Source organism: Schistocerca gregaria, chromosome X (genome assembly GCF_023897955.1).
Source record: "Schistocerca gregaria isolate iqSchGreg1 chromosome X, iqSchGreg1.2, whole genome shotgun sequence".
In the NCBI taxonomy this organism is placed as follows: Eukaryota; Metazoa; Arthropoda; class Insecta; order Orthoptera; family Acrididae; genus Schistocerca; species Schistocerca gregaria.
Genome location: NC_064931.1, coordinates 505,306,483 through 505,320,696, shown reverse-complemented (window position 1 = coordinate 505,320,696; position 14,214 = coordinate 505,306,483). Strand labels below are relative to the sequence as shown.

The following is a 14,214-nucleotide window of genomic DNA, read 5'->3' as shown; positions in this document are numbered from 1 at the left end:
AATCAGGGCTACAGCATGTTCTGAATTTCTCAAAGTATTTGGTTGAGTTGCTCAACAGATTTGAGTAATATTATTTTTGTTAACATGTGTAGATTAAAAAAGAGATGGGACCATTCTGAAATCAAATATTTTTTTTATGAAATTACAAGTATATTCAAGAAGAAAAATGGATGAGAAGCAGAAACATTTGTTACCCAAAGTTAATGAATCCACTGAAGCTGGAAAATTCAAATAATCCATTACATACATAATCGTAGCATTTTTAGAGATTTCATGTGAAACAATACTGTGTGAAAAACTATAAGAAAATTAATGATTATGATATTTATTGTAGTAAGACACAGTGTTACCCTAAAGGATCACTATTTAACAAAAGGTTAAAATCTGATAGGTCAGTGGATCACATCACATTCCTCTTGAATTACTTCTATATGATTGGCGTTTTGAACCCTCTGCTTGGATCGTCTTGTGTTAACAATTAGGTGTTCCGCTTATGAAAGTTCTCTCAGAAGTTTTTGTTGGGGCAAATGAAAGCATATGGGCAACAAACAGGTATCAAAACTTATAGACTAAAAATGTCGTAATAGTAAGGCATTCTAATAAATAGTTTCAATAGGAAACATAATCCATTTCAAAGGGAAGCAGAAAATCACAAGTAGAACTATATTGATTTTCTTAACAGTGTTATTATTATTATTATTATTATTATTATTATTATTATTATTATTATTATTATAGCAATGGACTGTTCAATTCCCATACTAACAGCAAATGACTTGACTATGCCTAGCCCTCTCCCCCACCCGGACTCCACAATCCATGGGTTCAATAACCCACTTCTTTTCTGTGAAAGTCGAACACCTGTGCTTCTTTAAAGCCAGATCTACAACTAAACAAACAAACGAGTTAAATTATGTTTTGGAATATATATTTGACACAACTGGGTATATTACTACTTTTTGTATGAAGGAGAAATATTTTTTACACTAAGTAGCTACTAAAATTTATTTATTTGTGTACCAGCTCTGCAGTGTTAAAACCATATTTCCTGTAAAGAGACTGCTTTCATATCATCTCAAAATTAGGGAACTGTGTTCCTCCTGTAGTTCTACTGTAATACTTTGTCCCAAGATCAGTAACCCATTTAAGATATTTTGTAACTATCATTTCGGAGACTGATTTTTTTTTTCCTGGCTGTCAAAATCTGTTTTGATAAATATTTTATTTTCTTATAAGTATTGGAAGCTCCTAGTATTATGTGTGTGTCATTATTAACAGTATTATGAAAAGGAAAGTTGTTACTCACCGTATAGTGGAGATTCTGAGTCGCAGATAGGCACAACGGTTTCAGTTGCCTGAGACTGCAGTCTTGTGCGAGTTGCATTGGCGTGAGTTTTTGTGTCTGTCATCTATTTCATTATTATTAACAAAGAGATTTCATGCTTAGCAGGGCTGTTTCCAAAGTATGCTGTGAAATACCATAGTTTAGTGTCATTCACAAATAAATCATTTTTATAAAAACAGAAGAGAGTGTTTTAAAAACTTTCATAATCACTGTTCATGTCGGGTTTAGTGGCCAAATACATAGAACCAGTTAAAGTTCTATAAGGTTTTGTAGTGATCATGTTATTTTACACTGAGGCAACTAAAGTCATGGGATAGTGATATGCACACATACAGATGATGTTAATATTGGATACACAAGGTATTAAAAAAAAGCACTGCAATGTTGGAGCTGTCATTTGTACCCGGATGAGTCGTGTGAAAAGGCTTCCAGCGTGATTATGGCTGTATACAGGAATTGACATACTTTGAATGCAGAATAGTAACTGGAGATAGGCACATGGGACATAGCATGGCTGTATACAGGAATTGACATACTTTGAATGCAGAATAGTAACTGGAGATAGGCACATGGGACATAGCATTTTGGAAATCATTAAGGAATTCAGTATTCTGAGATTCATAGTGTTGAGAGTGTGGTGAGAATACCAAACTTCAGGCATTACCTCTCGCCATGGACAATACTAAAAATTGACAATAAACTAATAATATACGTGGTGTAACATCTTCAAAGAGGTATTTTAATTACAATTATAATGCATTGTTTCCATTCACGAAATCTTCTACACTATATTAACATTTATCTTTCAGATATTTTTCCAGGTCTCTTTTGGTACCTTTTACATTTAGGTCATCCATATCTTTCCACATTTTATTTACAATGTTGTTTCATATGATTTTAAACGGTGGGTAGGTAACATGTAGCTTGTTCTATATCTAGTATCATATTGATGCAAGAAGAAGTTGCGCTCAAAAAGTTGTGGGTTTCTTTTCGTGAAAGTGAGAGTTTCATAGATGTATATTCTTGAAATGCTCGTTAAATCTAGTTTCACAAAATAAAGGTTTACAATGTTGCTTTGGTTTTGCACCCATCATTGCTCGGATGATTCTTTTTTATAGTCTAAAAGCTCTAACGAGGGAACCTCCCCATCGCACCCCTGTCTGATTTAGTTGGCACAGTGGATAGGCCTTGAAAAACTGAACACAGATCAATCGAGAAAACAGGAAGAAGTTGTGTGGAACTATGAAAAAAATAAGCAAAAAGTAAAAACTGAGTAGTCCATTAGCAAGATATGCAACATCAAGAATATTGTGGCCTCAGGAGCGCCGTGGTTAGTGTGACCAACTGCGGAATGAGAGGTCCTTAGTTCGTCTTCCCTCAAGTGAAAATTTACTTTCTTTATTTTCGCAAAGTTATGATCTGCCCATTCGTTCATTGACGTCTCTGTTCACTGTAATAAGTTTAGTGTGTGTTTTGAGACCGCACTGCAAAACCGTGCGATTAGTAGACAAAAGGACGTGCCTCTCCAATGGGAACCGAAAACATTTGATCGCAAGGTCATAGGTCAACTGATTCCTCCACAGGAAAACACATCTGATATATTCTATACGACACTGGTGACGGCATGTGCATCACATGACAGGAATATGTTGTCGACCCACATAACTTGTACACTTGGCGAATGGGTAAAAAGATTCTTCTACCTTGCTCAATTTAGGTTTTTTTGTGGATGTGATAATGACTGCCAACAAAGTGATGAAAACATAAGAGTTCGTCACATAAACTGCAACAAATGAATGCAACAGTTTCACAGTCGCACTGTTTTCCCTGTGCTCTGGCAAAACATATGTTTTTAATGTTTTCAAATTTTACCGTGTGTAGACCGTCAAATCCTGCATATGTCCAAGCAAAGCTGAACATGTCCTGGAATTTTGGAGAGCGAAGTTGATTATGTGTGAGTGCCTGATCTTTGATAATTGTCTGAAAATAAAAAAAAATTAAACTTTGCACTTGAGGGAAGATTTGAACCAAGGACCTCTCGTTCCGCAGCTGCTCACGCTAACCACGGGACCATGGCGCTTCAGGGTTTATCCATGGATACAGGACTGCGGTGCTCCTCAGCAGGCCAGAGTCCATGGGCAATTGATTTCAGGAATTGTGACTGTTTCATCACAAGTACATTGTACAGTGTGGTGATTTATAGACATTTTATTTGTCCAAGTACATTTTGGCACTTCAAAAGTAGTTTATATGTTGGACAGTTCCTTCTGCGGTTATTTCTGAAATCAGTGATGGGATTTTAAATCTGTCTTGCAACTTCAAGAAAATGTGTATTTTTGTCACCAAATGCATTTAGTTTCATTGAAATAAAATAACATCAGTGGTCTTGATTTATTTATCGTGTCCAAGACATAACTTTTACAAACTCTTTAAGATTACAGTAAAGGGAAAATATAAAGCATAAAGCAATACAATACATGGTAGTGAGATAAGTGAATATTTAATAAAGCAAAATACAAACACACAGGAAACAATGTTCATTTAAAAGAACTGGTATGATTCTGTCTGGGATTACAATATTTATGTTCCATGCGAAGCCCAATATACTGCAGCTTCTATGGCCTTGTCATTTGCTGTTAGTAGGTCTTGTATTGTGCAATGTTCATCCAGTTTCCTGCAGACTAGTAGTTATTGTGGATCTTGAAGTTCTCCACATTCACAGAGCTCGCCCATACTGATATAGCCCCATTTCTTCAGGTTTACTGTGCGTCGTGATACTCCCGATCTTAATCTATTCAAGGCTTTCCAGATCAGATATGGAAGTTCGAATCTGGCTGTAGGTTCTTCCCGGGAACTATTCCCTGGCCTTGCTGGTTCCAGGTTTTGCCACAGTTCTTCTCATCATGCTTTACGCAGTAAAGAGATAGGATGTTTTTGCATGAGACCGTTTTAAAAAATTGAATGAATGTCATATTGTTTGGGACTCGTGTCTAGGTTCTGCAACTCTTGGTCAAGTTCTTGGATGAATTAGTCCCACTGGACACATTTAAAATTAAAGCATCTTTTGAATTGGGTGGTTGTGGGTTTAATTGCTTCTACCAGACACATTATGGCTCGATGTTGTGCACGTGGGAAGGGTTCTCCCCCATCCTTTGTGGTTTGATATGCAGTGTGTTTGCTGACGAAGATGTTATCACAATTGTATCCGCGGTTCCACCTGCTGCTGTTAGAGGAAGATGGAAGTTTGGGATTGTTTATCAATTTCAGTCGAGTCGAGTCTGCCCATATTTTGAGGTCCTCTCCACTTTTGTCTGTGTGCCTGTACCCCAGGCTGAGCTATGATAGTTGACATTGCCCATTACTACTTTTGTTGGTTGTAACCCAAATTTGGATGGTTCATTGAATCTGAACTCACTGTTCGGTGGCTTATAGATAGATATCAATGTACAGGATTGCGTCTGTACAGTCAAGATTTCGATGACTCCTTGAGATAGCTGTTCGGTAGATATAATATCGAAGTCTGTTTTCGCAAAGACTGCATTGCCTTATTGCCCACGTGGTCTTTCAGTTACTAATTTCATTGCGTGGATCTTCAATCTTCTATTGTTGGGGCCACTGTGGGTCTTTTGAATTATTAGGAGATCAAAGTTGTCATTTATATGCTTCGGCGAGTAATACCTCTTTCTCATGTGAGAGCCCTTCGGTGTTTGTGGACATTATTGTCAAAGTTGGCTTTAATAAAAGCCATTTGGTGGTGTCTTGTGTTGAAAGTATTGACCATTAGGCAAAACCCTAACGTTGTCCAGGGTACACCTGAACGCTGCCATGATCTTCGAGGAGGCTCATTTCGTTTACCCCAGTGGTCTTAATGAAACACACATACCATTTGGCTTGCTTTCCTCATCTAAAAACAGTTCGTTACAAAAGATGTTTGTTGTTAGTACTTAAGATTTTTGCACACACCAGGAAACACCATCTGCTTGCAAGTTTAATTTAGATATTTCCTCATTTGCACTGTTGTTTCTTGTACTGTAGCTCCAAAGACAGATCGTCAACTTTTGTCTTAACCTACCATTGAGATCTCAAAATTTGTTAGGGAAAAATGCTAAAACGTGTCTGGAACTCAGGAAATTTCACTTAGGGAAACTTATTGCAACCCTGAGTAATAAATTGCACTCAACAACAGCTGCAATGTCATTTAGTGTTATGTTGTTTAAATGGCTGAATAACAACTCACTAATTCATATTAGTAAGAATAGTTATTTATAGGTAATTAAAGAAAACTAACATGTCCAATGTCTGAAATTCATATGTGAATAATATTACATACGTTGGACAGCAAATGTTAAAGTTTTAGACTGGTAACTTGTTTTTGCACGTATGTTGTTTGCTTTTGCTTTTGTTCTCCACAATATTTGTATATGCAAAGTAAAGGTTACAGGGTGACGTAATAGCAACTAAAATCAGTGCTCATGGGAGAACCTGATGATCAGGAGCCATACTGAAATAATTCTAAAATTGGAGGGATTTGTTTTTGAGATACACAATTTGTTTGTACCTCTGGCTTCGTTAAAATTTTAATTGTCTGTTTTATTACAGCATCTCCACAGGCGACGTTACTTAGAGGGGTTTCTCCAGCGCAAGGAAAGCAAATAATTTTACAGAAGTCAGCCAATTCCACTGGATCAAACCTAGTAACATTTGTGAAAACAAGCCAAGGAGTCACTGTTGCGGTATGTATTGGCAGTCATTTAATTTTGATACAACTAGTCCACTTCCATAATAGTTCGGCATAGACACTTCATTTAATGAGTTCTGTATGATTTTTGTGTGTCTTCCAAATGTACGTAAGTGTGCGTGCGAAAAAACTGCTGTTATGTGTGCCTATGGGTAAAGTACACCCAGTATCTAAACTTGGATTATATGTGACACTGGCAGAAAATAGAAATCCCACCCGTCACACAATTGGAATGACTCGAACAAAATGACAAATGTTACATTTTATGTTTTCCTTGAACAATTCTAAAACTGTGCCTTCTAGCAAACATGTCTCCCCGTACAAAATTAAGCTACATCAAATTTCCTACAAAAAAGGTCCTATTTATTTTTTCCCTATGCCTAATAGTTTCAGCATTACAGGAGATAGAAAAATCGCAGGTTATTAAAAGCAGTGTTTTAATTGTATAAATTTTATTTTTCTGTTAAATCAACTGAGTTAAAAACAAATACTAAATGTGTGTACCATGTCTAAGTGTCACAGAGCTGACCCATACTATGGGATAAATAGTGTTCTGAGGGTGTAACAGGGTGGAGGGTAGAAGCTCAAGGCAAGGTGGGTCACCGAATTGCAGTCATACACTTACCTCCTTCATAGGTCTGCCAGATGAAGAGCAAGCTTGCAATTCCTCATTCTCTCTACTGCAGTTCGTCACAAAAAGTGGCTGGAGGGGGGCGGGGGGGCAGATGGAACTTATTTTCCACAAAGTGTGTTAGCACTACATTGTATACATATAAGAGTTGCTAATAATACAAACATAAGGAAAGCATACGGACAAATTCTGCATAAATCTCTGCACACTTTTCTATACTGCTATTGGGGAAACTGACTCATAGTTATCCTGTAGGCCGGCTGTAGCATTCTTCCAGGAGAGGCATCTTCCTCTACAATGAGCACTGGTTGCTTTTCATTTTGCTGGCAGACCATACCTGAAGAGAATTTTCTGTCCAGTTTCCTCATGTGAGTAGAAAAAATAACTTCACTGAGGTAATGATTATACAGGTTGAGTCACCTAAAACTTGCACTGCAAATATTGTGGAAATGGAAAGTGCTATTGATGTGCAGTTTCCACAGAATTGATTGGCAGTCAGGAAACTGTTCTCATGCTCAAAGCCATGTCTTCCTCACTGCCCCCCCCCCCCCCCCCCCCCCCAAATTGACTTATCCGGACAATTAACTGTTCAGTTGTAGCATATTGCCTGGCCTTCCCACGCTACTGTACTTAGTGTTCACCTAGGGAATCAATTGCATAAGTACACAAGTGGCTTTGGTTCCCTTGATGGAATCATGAATTCACTTATGATTCACTTTCCCCACAGTGTGCATTTACAAGAAGAGTCTACCATGTCACCCAACAACATGCCATATAATATACACATCATGTGACAGACAGAACTGGATATACTGTGTAGCCATCACAGGAAGGAGGTGACCTTTGTAGTGTGACACCATAGTGTATATTACACTAATGTGGAAATCTTTACCAGAAGTAGATTCATTGTATATCACTTAGCTGTATATACATAATGAGTAATGGCTAACTGCCTAAAGAACGACCTGCAACATGTCGTCAGATATAGTTTCCAGTTTGCTTTACGATAAAATGCTTTTAGTAAAAGGAATGAAATCCTCTACAGTATTTCAACATTTCTTCACCCATTGGTATTATTAAAGCCTACTATGGGCAGAATAGGGCTACAGCACTCCAGGCCCTAGAAGAGATCAAACAGGAGAACATCCTGTTGGCAAAAGCTATATCTGCTCCAGTGTCTATAAAAAGAAGAGACTGTGAAGGAAGAGGGTCACCAGCCCACACCCTTTGTCTGTTCAAAGACCTGCTGGTCATTGAAGAAAAATGATATAAATCTGTTGGTTTGTCACCAGTCTTTACCAAAATTAACTCTTTACAAAACCAGACAAGATACGTCAAAACATACTAAAATATCGGTCATTTTGCAATCAGGCCATAAAATCCTTAGTTCCTAAGATGGTCTTCATATTAGCCTTTCAGGGGGCTTATCAGTGAAGTGACGTGCTGAGCTATATGACACTTTACTCCTGTTTTTTGCACATCATAGGCATTTTGAATTTTAATAAGACTGTATAGATTTGGTGAACTACAAGAGTGAAAGTGAAGTCTCTTAATTGTTTCCTATCCTATCTTGGAGAATTGTCACTGAATCTGTGATTAGCCGTATTACAGTGTGCCTTAAATATATAAATGGCAGGTTGTCAGGTTTACCGCAGAGAGTTAAAAGCTAACCTACACTGCTGAGATATTTACTGTAGGCAAATGTGTCTCAGTCAACACCCAACATGTTGTGAGCTCTTAAGTAGATTTCAAGTTGGTTTCTAAATTACTTCTGTCATTGCACTGACAGTAAACAGTGGGAGAAATATGACAAAACTAAAGTTCATACCGAGAACATTTAATTCTGCAATCTACAACTTTTAGGTGATATTAATCACTGAACATCAAGCAATACACTTTTGATCTTTCTAGTGAAGTTCCACAGTTTACTGGGCAGCGATATAACAGTGTTCTCTATGAGACAGTCCAGGTGACCACCATCCAACCACTTCCCTTCAAATAATGTGAAAACTGTTCCCTCGAGACAAAATCAGTGTAAAAACAGTGTCTATGTGTAACTGTTATTCAATCGTCAGTGAATTTGATAAAACTTGACCACTAATTTACTTTCCAAAATTGTTTGTAAGAGAGTTCTATAACTGGATGATAGTTATTAGCTACTCCTGCCCTGTTTCTCACAAAATAGCAGTTTTAATTTATACAGAAATATTCTATAATTTGCTGAAGACGTATATGTATGAACAACATTGTAGTGTTCTGTTAACTGTTACTACCAACATTATGTGAGCGTTTAGTTAGTGAGAATGTACTCAGTTTTAATTTTTGAATAGGGACTTGTTTCCTTCTCGTATTTGACCACCTCCTCCTCCTCCTCCTCCTCCTCCTCCTCCTCCTCCTCCTCACAGTCTCCTTTGCACAGGTTTGGCTTTCCTGACCTTGAGGCACAATTTGCCTTGTTAGACTAATCTCCATTTTCTTTATGTACTTTTGAACAAGTGTCAGCCAAGTGGCCAGAGTCTTCAGTCGTCTGGTATGCATAAGATTTGACCATACCATCTTTGTCCGAAAACAGTTCCCATTAAAGATCAGATTACATGTTCAAAACTACTTATCCTCAAGAATTACCCCACTTGACGTCACAGTGCATTTCCTTTGATTACACTTTTTGCTCATGTCTCTTCCCTGTGACCTGTACCTCACTGTTATAGATCATTGTTGGACTAGCAACTCTTCCATACATTTTCATTTGATTTAGTTCCTTTTGATTGGAAATAGACCCATATAGATCAATCCTACCCAATAGTGTATTCTGTAGTAGTTGTGCTGATGGTCATACCAGCTCTCTAATGCCTCTCACCACTTCTCCAGCATCTCTTGACTGTTTTGTTTGCCTTACATCAATACCTTGTCATCAGCCTGCAAAATATTCCCATGACTTTTATAGTGGGGCACTCGGATAATTCATAACAATATTAAACAGGAGTGGGCACTAGACCGCTGTATAGATATACTCCAACATTTACATCGAAACTCTCTCATTGTCCAGCTGGGTCCCAGAAATGTATATCATCATCATTGTACATATCTGCAATAATGCTTACATAATCTTAAAGTACATTGTGTTCTTGAGCATGCCATATTAATGCCTGAAGCACACAGTCAGAGGCTTTTCTAGATCAGTAAATCACAGCCACAGATTTACCCTTACCTATGACTATTCTTACAGCATGTACTTCATGTGGTGGGTTTGCCTACACAGAAACAACATTGGCTTTCTGTTATTGTCCTTAATTTGACAGAATATGTTTATACTTTTATTCCCAGATTTTTAAACTATGTGAAGTTAGTTTCTCTCTGTATAATTTCTGCCTGTGCAGATCTCCTTTGTTTTTGTGGAAATATGTAATATACTTTCTCCTCCATGTTTGTATCTGGCATTTCTTCAATTTAAAGATGTTACTGTAAGTGTCGGTGAGTTGTGATGTCATTCAATGTGAAGAGTTCTATAGTTTTATAGGTATTTGGTCTGGATTAACGACTGTAGCATTTCCATATTTTGATACAGGTTTGTTTACTTGCTCGGTAATTTAACATATAGGGTCTTGGATCTTGAATTTTTTTGGTGGTGTCATTATCGTCTTCAGTCCAAAGACTGTTTTGATGCAGCTCTCCATTCTGCTCTCTCCTATGCAAGCCTCTTCATCTCTGAATAACTACTGCAACCCACAGCCTTCTGACTCTGTTTACTGTGTTTGTGTTTATGCTTCTCACACCCCACACTTCCCTCCATCCCTTGGTGTCTCAGAATGTGTCCTATCAGCCAATCTCTTCTTGTAATCAAGTTGTGCCACGAATGTCTATCTCCCCAGTTCTGTTAAGTACCTCCTCAATAGTTATGTGATCTAGCCATCTAATCTTCAGCATTCTTCTGTAGCATCATATTTCAAAACCTTCTATTCTATTCTTTTCTTGACTGAACTGTTTATTGTCCATGTTTTGCTTTCATACATGGCTAACCTCTATACAAATGCTTTCAGAAAAGACTTCCTAACATTTAAATTTATATTTGATGTTAACAAATTTCTTTTCCTCAGAAACACTTTTCTAGCCATTGCCAGCTACATATTGTATTGTCTCTGCTTTGGCTATCATCAGTTATTTTGCTGCCCAAACAGCAAGACTCATCTGCTACTTTAAATGTCTCATTTTCTAACCAAATTCCCTCAACGTCACCTGATTTAATTGCCTCTATATCCTTAAATTTGTCCTCTGACCATTCCTGCTTGGCCATTTTGCACTTCCTTTCAACAATATCATTTTTTAGACTTTCTAATTTCCTTTCCCTGCTTTATTAGCTTTGTTTTCTATTTTCTTCTTTCATCAATTAAATTCGTTCTCTCTCATGATCCCTGATTATATCTGCTAGGCCTTGTATTTTTACATTATTGATGCTCTGCTGCCTTCACGATTTTATCTCTCAAAGCTACATAATCATTTTCTACGGTATTGCTTTCTCCTGTTCTAGTCAACTGTTGGATAATGTCCACCCCCCCCCCCCCCCCCCCAAACTGTTGATAATGTCTGGTTCTTTCAACTTATCCAAGTTCAATCTCTCTGATTTTCTATATTTTTGCAATTTCTTCAGTTTTAATATACAGTTCATAACCAATATATTGTGATCAAAGTCCAAATCTGCCCCTGGAAATGTCTTACAATTTAAAATCTGGTTCTTAAGTCTGTCTTACCATTATGTAATCAGTTTGAAACCTTTTGGTGTCTCCAAGTCTCTTCCACATATATAACCTTCTTTTGTGAGACTTAAAACAAGTGTTAGTGATAATTTAAATTGTGCTCTGTACAAAATTGTACCATATGGTTTGCTCTTTCATCCCTTTCCCCAGTCCATATTCACCTTCTGTTTTTCCTTCTCTTCCTTTCCCTACTACTGATTTCTGCTCCCTCATCACAACAAAATTTTTGTCTCCTTTTACTGTCTGAAGAATTTCTGTTATTCCTGTATACATTTTTCAATCCCATCACCATCTGCAGAGCTAGTTGTCATATAAACTTGTACTACTTTGGCATGTGTGGGCTTCGTGTATATTTTGGGATAGAATGATGAGTTCACTATGCTGTTCATAGCAGCTTACCTGCATTGCTATTTTCTTATTCATTATTAAACTTGCTCCTACATTACCCCTATTTGAGCTTGTAATTTTCACTAACTTGTCGAATTCTGAACTCTTTGTTGACTAGCGGTTTTTAATACACCTACTAATATCTAAATATAGCTTTATCCAATCTTAACAGCAAATCCTCTTTATTTTTTGGACCTGGGCCTGAATTAGATTCATATTTGCTGCGTTTTATGGACATGATTTATCAGTGCGGTGTCCTGCCTTTGCTTCGGAACCAACGGGTCAGATTTTCTGTACCAAATACGACAAATAATTTTTCAAATTTACTTACAAGATGAATTAAGCCGTTTGTGAACAGCTTTCAAGAGAAATGGGTACACTGACAAGGAAATAGATCGAGCACTCCACCCTAGAAGAAAAGTGTCTAAAAATACACGATGACAACAACAACTGTTGGCTGGAAAAGTTTTTCTTCCATTTATTCATAACATCATGGACCGTATTGGTCAAGTTTTGGCCAAGTTTCAAGTGGAGACAATCTCTCGACCTACCAAGAAAATTAGTGAAAGTTTAAGATCGGTGAAAGACGCGTGACACCCCTTAGTTACCCCAGGTGTGTATAAAATTCCGTGTAGCTGTGTCATGGTTTATATTAGAACAACTAAAAGGAGTGTTAATACCCGCCTAACAGAACACAAAAGGAACTGTAGATTGAGACAGATTGAAAAATCAACTGTAGCGGAACACGTTTTCAGAGACTGTGATCACGAAATAAAATTTAGTGAGACAAACGTGATAGCTAGGACCTCACATTATTACACTCGCATGTATAGAGAAGCTATAGAGATCTAAAAGCATGGAAATAATTTTAATAGAAAAGGAGGATTAAAACTAGACAAGATATGGCGTTCGACTTTGTACCAACGATGTGACAATCGATTACCTGTAATCGAGAGAGATGGCACTAACCAGAGATAGTTTTAAAGTCGAAAGCACGTGACGAGTGGTGGTGCCATCTAAGCGGTCTATGTAAGTGGGACCACCAGTACCTAGCCGCCAGTCGCCAACTCACCTCAGAAGATGTTGCCCGCAGCCGGCAACGAAACGTCAGGAAGGAGAAATAGTTTTATATATGGACCATGGCAATTCAGCCCGGAAGTTTTAATTAATGAATTTTTCAAATTCCTTCTGCTTTGCAGTTCATTAGCTTTTGATGAAAATTCCAGTGTTATCACAAAATGTAATAATGCTTAGTATTTGTTGCAGTTGTGTGTATACAGTGTACCCCAGGAGGAATGATCAATATTTAAAAATAGGAAAAGAATGACCATTCAAGGCAAAAAAGTGGTGTGAATATGGCTGCAACATGCATACCTTAAGAGTTATGAGTACTTATTCCTCATTACTACCATAAACCACATCTATGCATGTTACAGCTCATATTTCCTAAACTTTTTTACTCTGAATGATCATTCTTGACATATCCTTGAATATTGGCCATTCCTCCTGTGATACCATATATGTTAAACTATTATGGTTGAGGTTCTTTTAGTCTTTTGTGAAAATAAGTGTGGATTCATATGACTGACGTAATTTGTTGTTGTTACATTTACAGATGCCAAAAACTTCGGTGGTGCAAGCAAAACCGGGAACAGCAGGTCAAGTAACAGCAATTCAAACTGGGCAGAAAACAATCCCAGCTGCTACAATTGTAAAGCTTCTGAGTGGAAATCAAGGCACAGGTAAGTGTTTTTTAAACTCTAGGATTTATTTATCCTTCATGATGGTATGTCCAAACTCAGTGGTGGTTGTGTTGGATGGGGTGGGAAAAGAGGGGGAGGAAAGAGAAAGAGAGAGAGAGGGGGGGGGGGGAAGAGGGGGGTTCAAGGGTGGGTGGCTAGTGACTTAGTGAGAAGCAGCCAGTTTATCGGCTAGGAATGCGGGAGGGAGGGGTGGCAGGTGCACTGGCTAGGCAAGTGATTTCAGTTGTTGGAACTGATGGGGAGCTGCACATATTGAAGGTTACATTGGGATGTGTATTTGGGAGGGGGTGACAGGACGGAGGAAGGGGAAGCTGTTGGCTGGAGGGTATGGGGATAGTCAGTTACCAGAGATGGAGACTAGGGTGATTATGGGAGTGAAGGATGTTTTGTAAGAATAACTCCTGTCCACATAGTTCAGAGAAGCTGGTGGTGAAGGGAAGGATCCAGATTGCCCTGGTTGTGAAGCAACCATTGAAATAGACCATGATGTGCTCAACTGCAAGTTGTGCCACAGAGTGGCCAGATTTGTTCTTGGAAACAGTTTGGCAGTGGCCATTCATTGTGGTCGAAGGCTGGCTGGTAGTCATACTGACATAAGG

At 38.0% G+C, this 14,214-nt stretch overlaps 1 protein-coding gene across 2 annotated transcripts in view; it reads left to right on the top strand.

Annotated features, from left to right (window-relative positions):
• LOC126297580 (host cell factor 2) overlaps positions 1–14,214 on the top strand; it is a 234,210-nt gene that overhangs the window by 115,442 nt on the left and 104,554 nt on the right. For both annotated transcript variants that reach the window (XM_049988548.1, XM_049988547.1), the window contains exons 8-9: positions 5,945–6,078; positions 13,468–13,594. In XM_049988548.1, the coding sequence (XP_049844505.1) occupies positions 5,945–6,078; positions 13,468–13,594 (261 nt within the window). The remainder of the gene's footprint in view (positions 1–5,944; positions 6,079–13,467; positions 13,595–14,214) is intronic.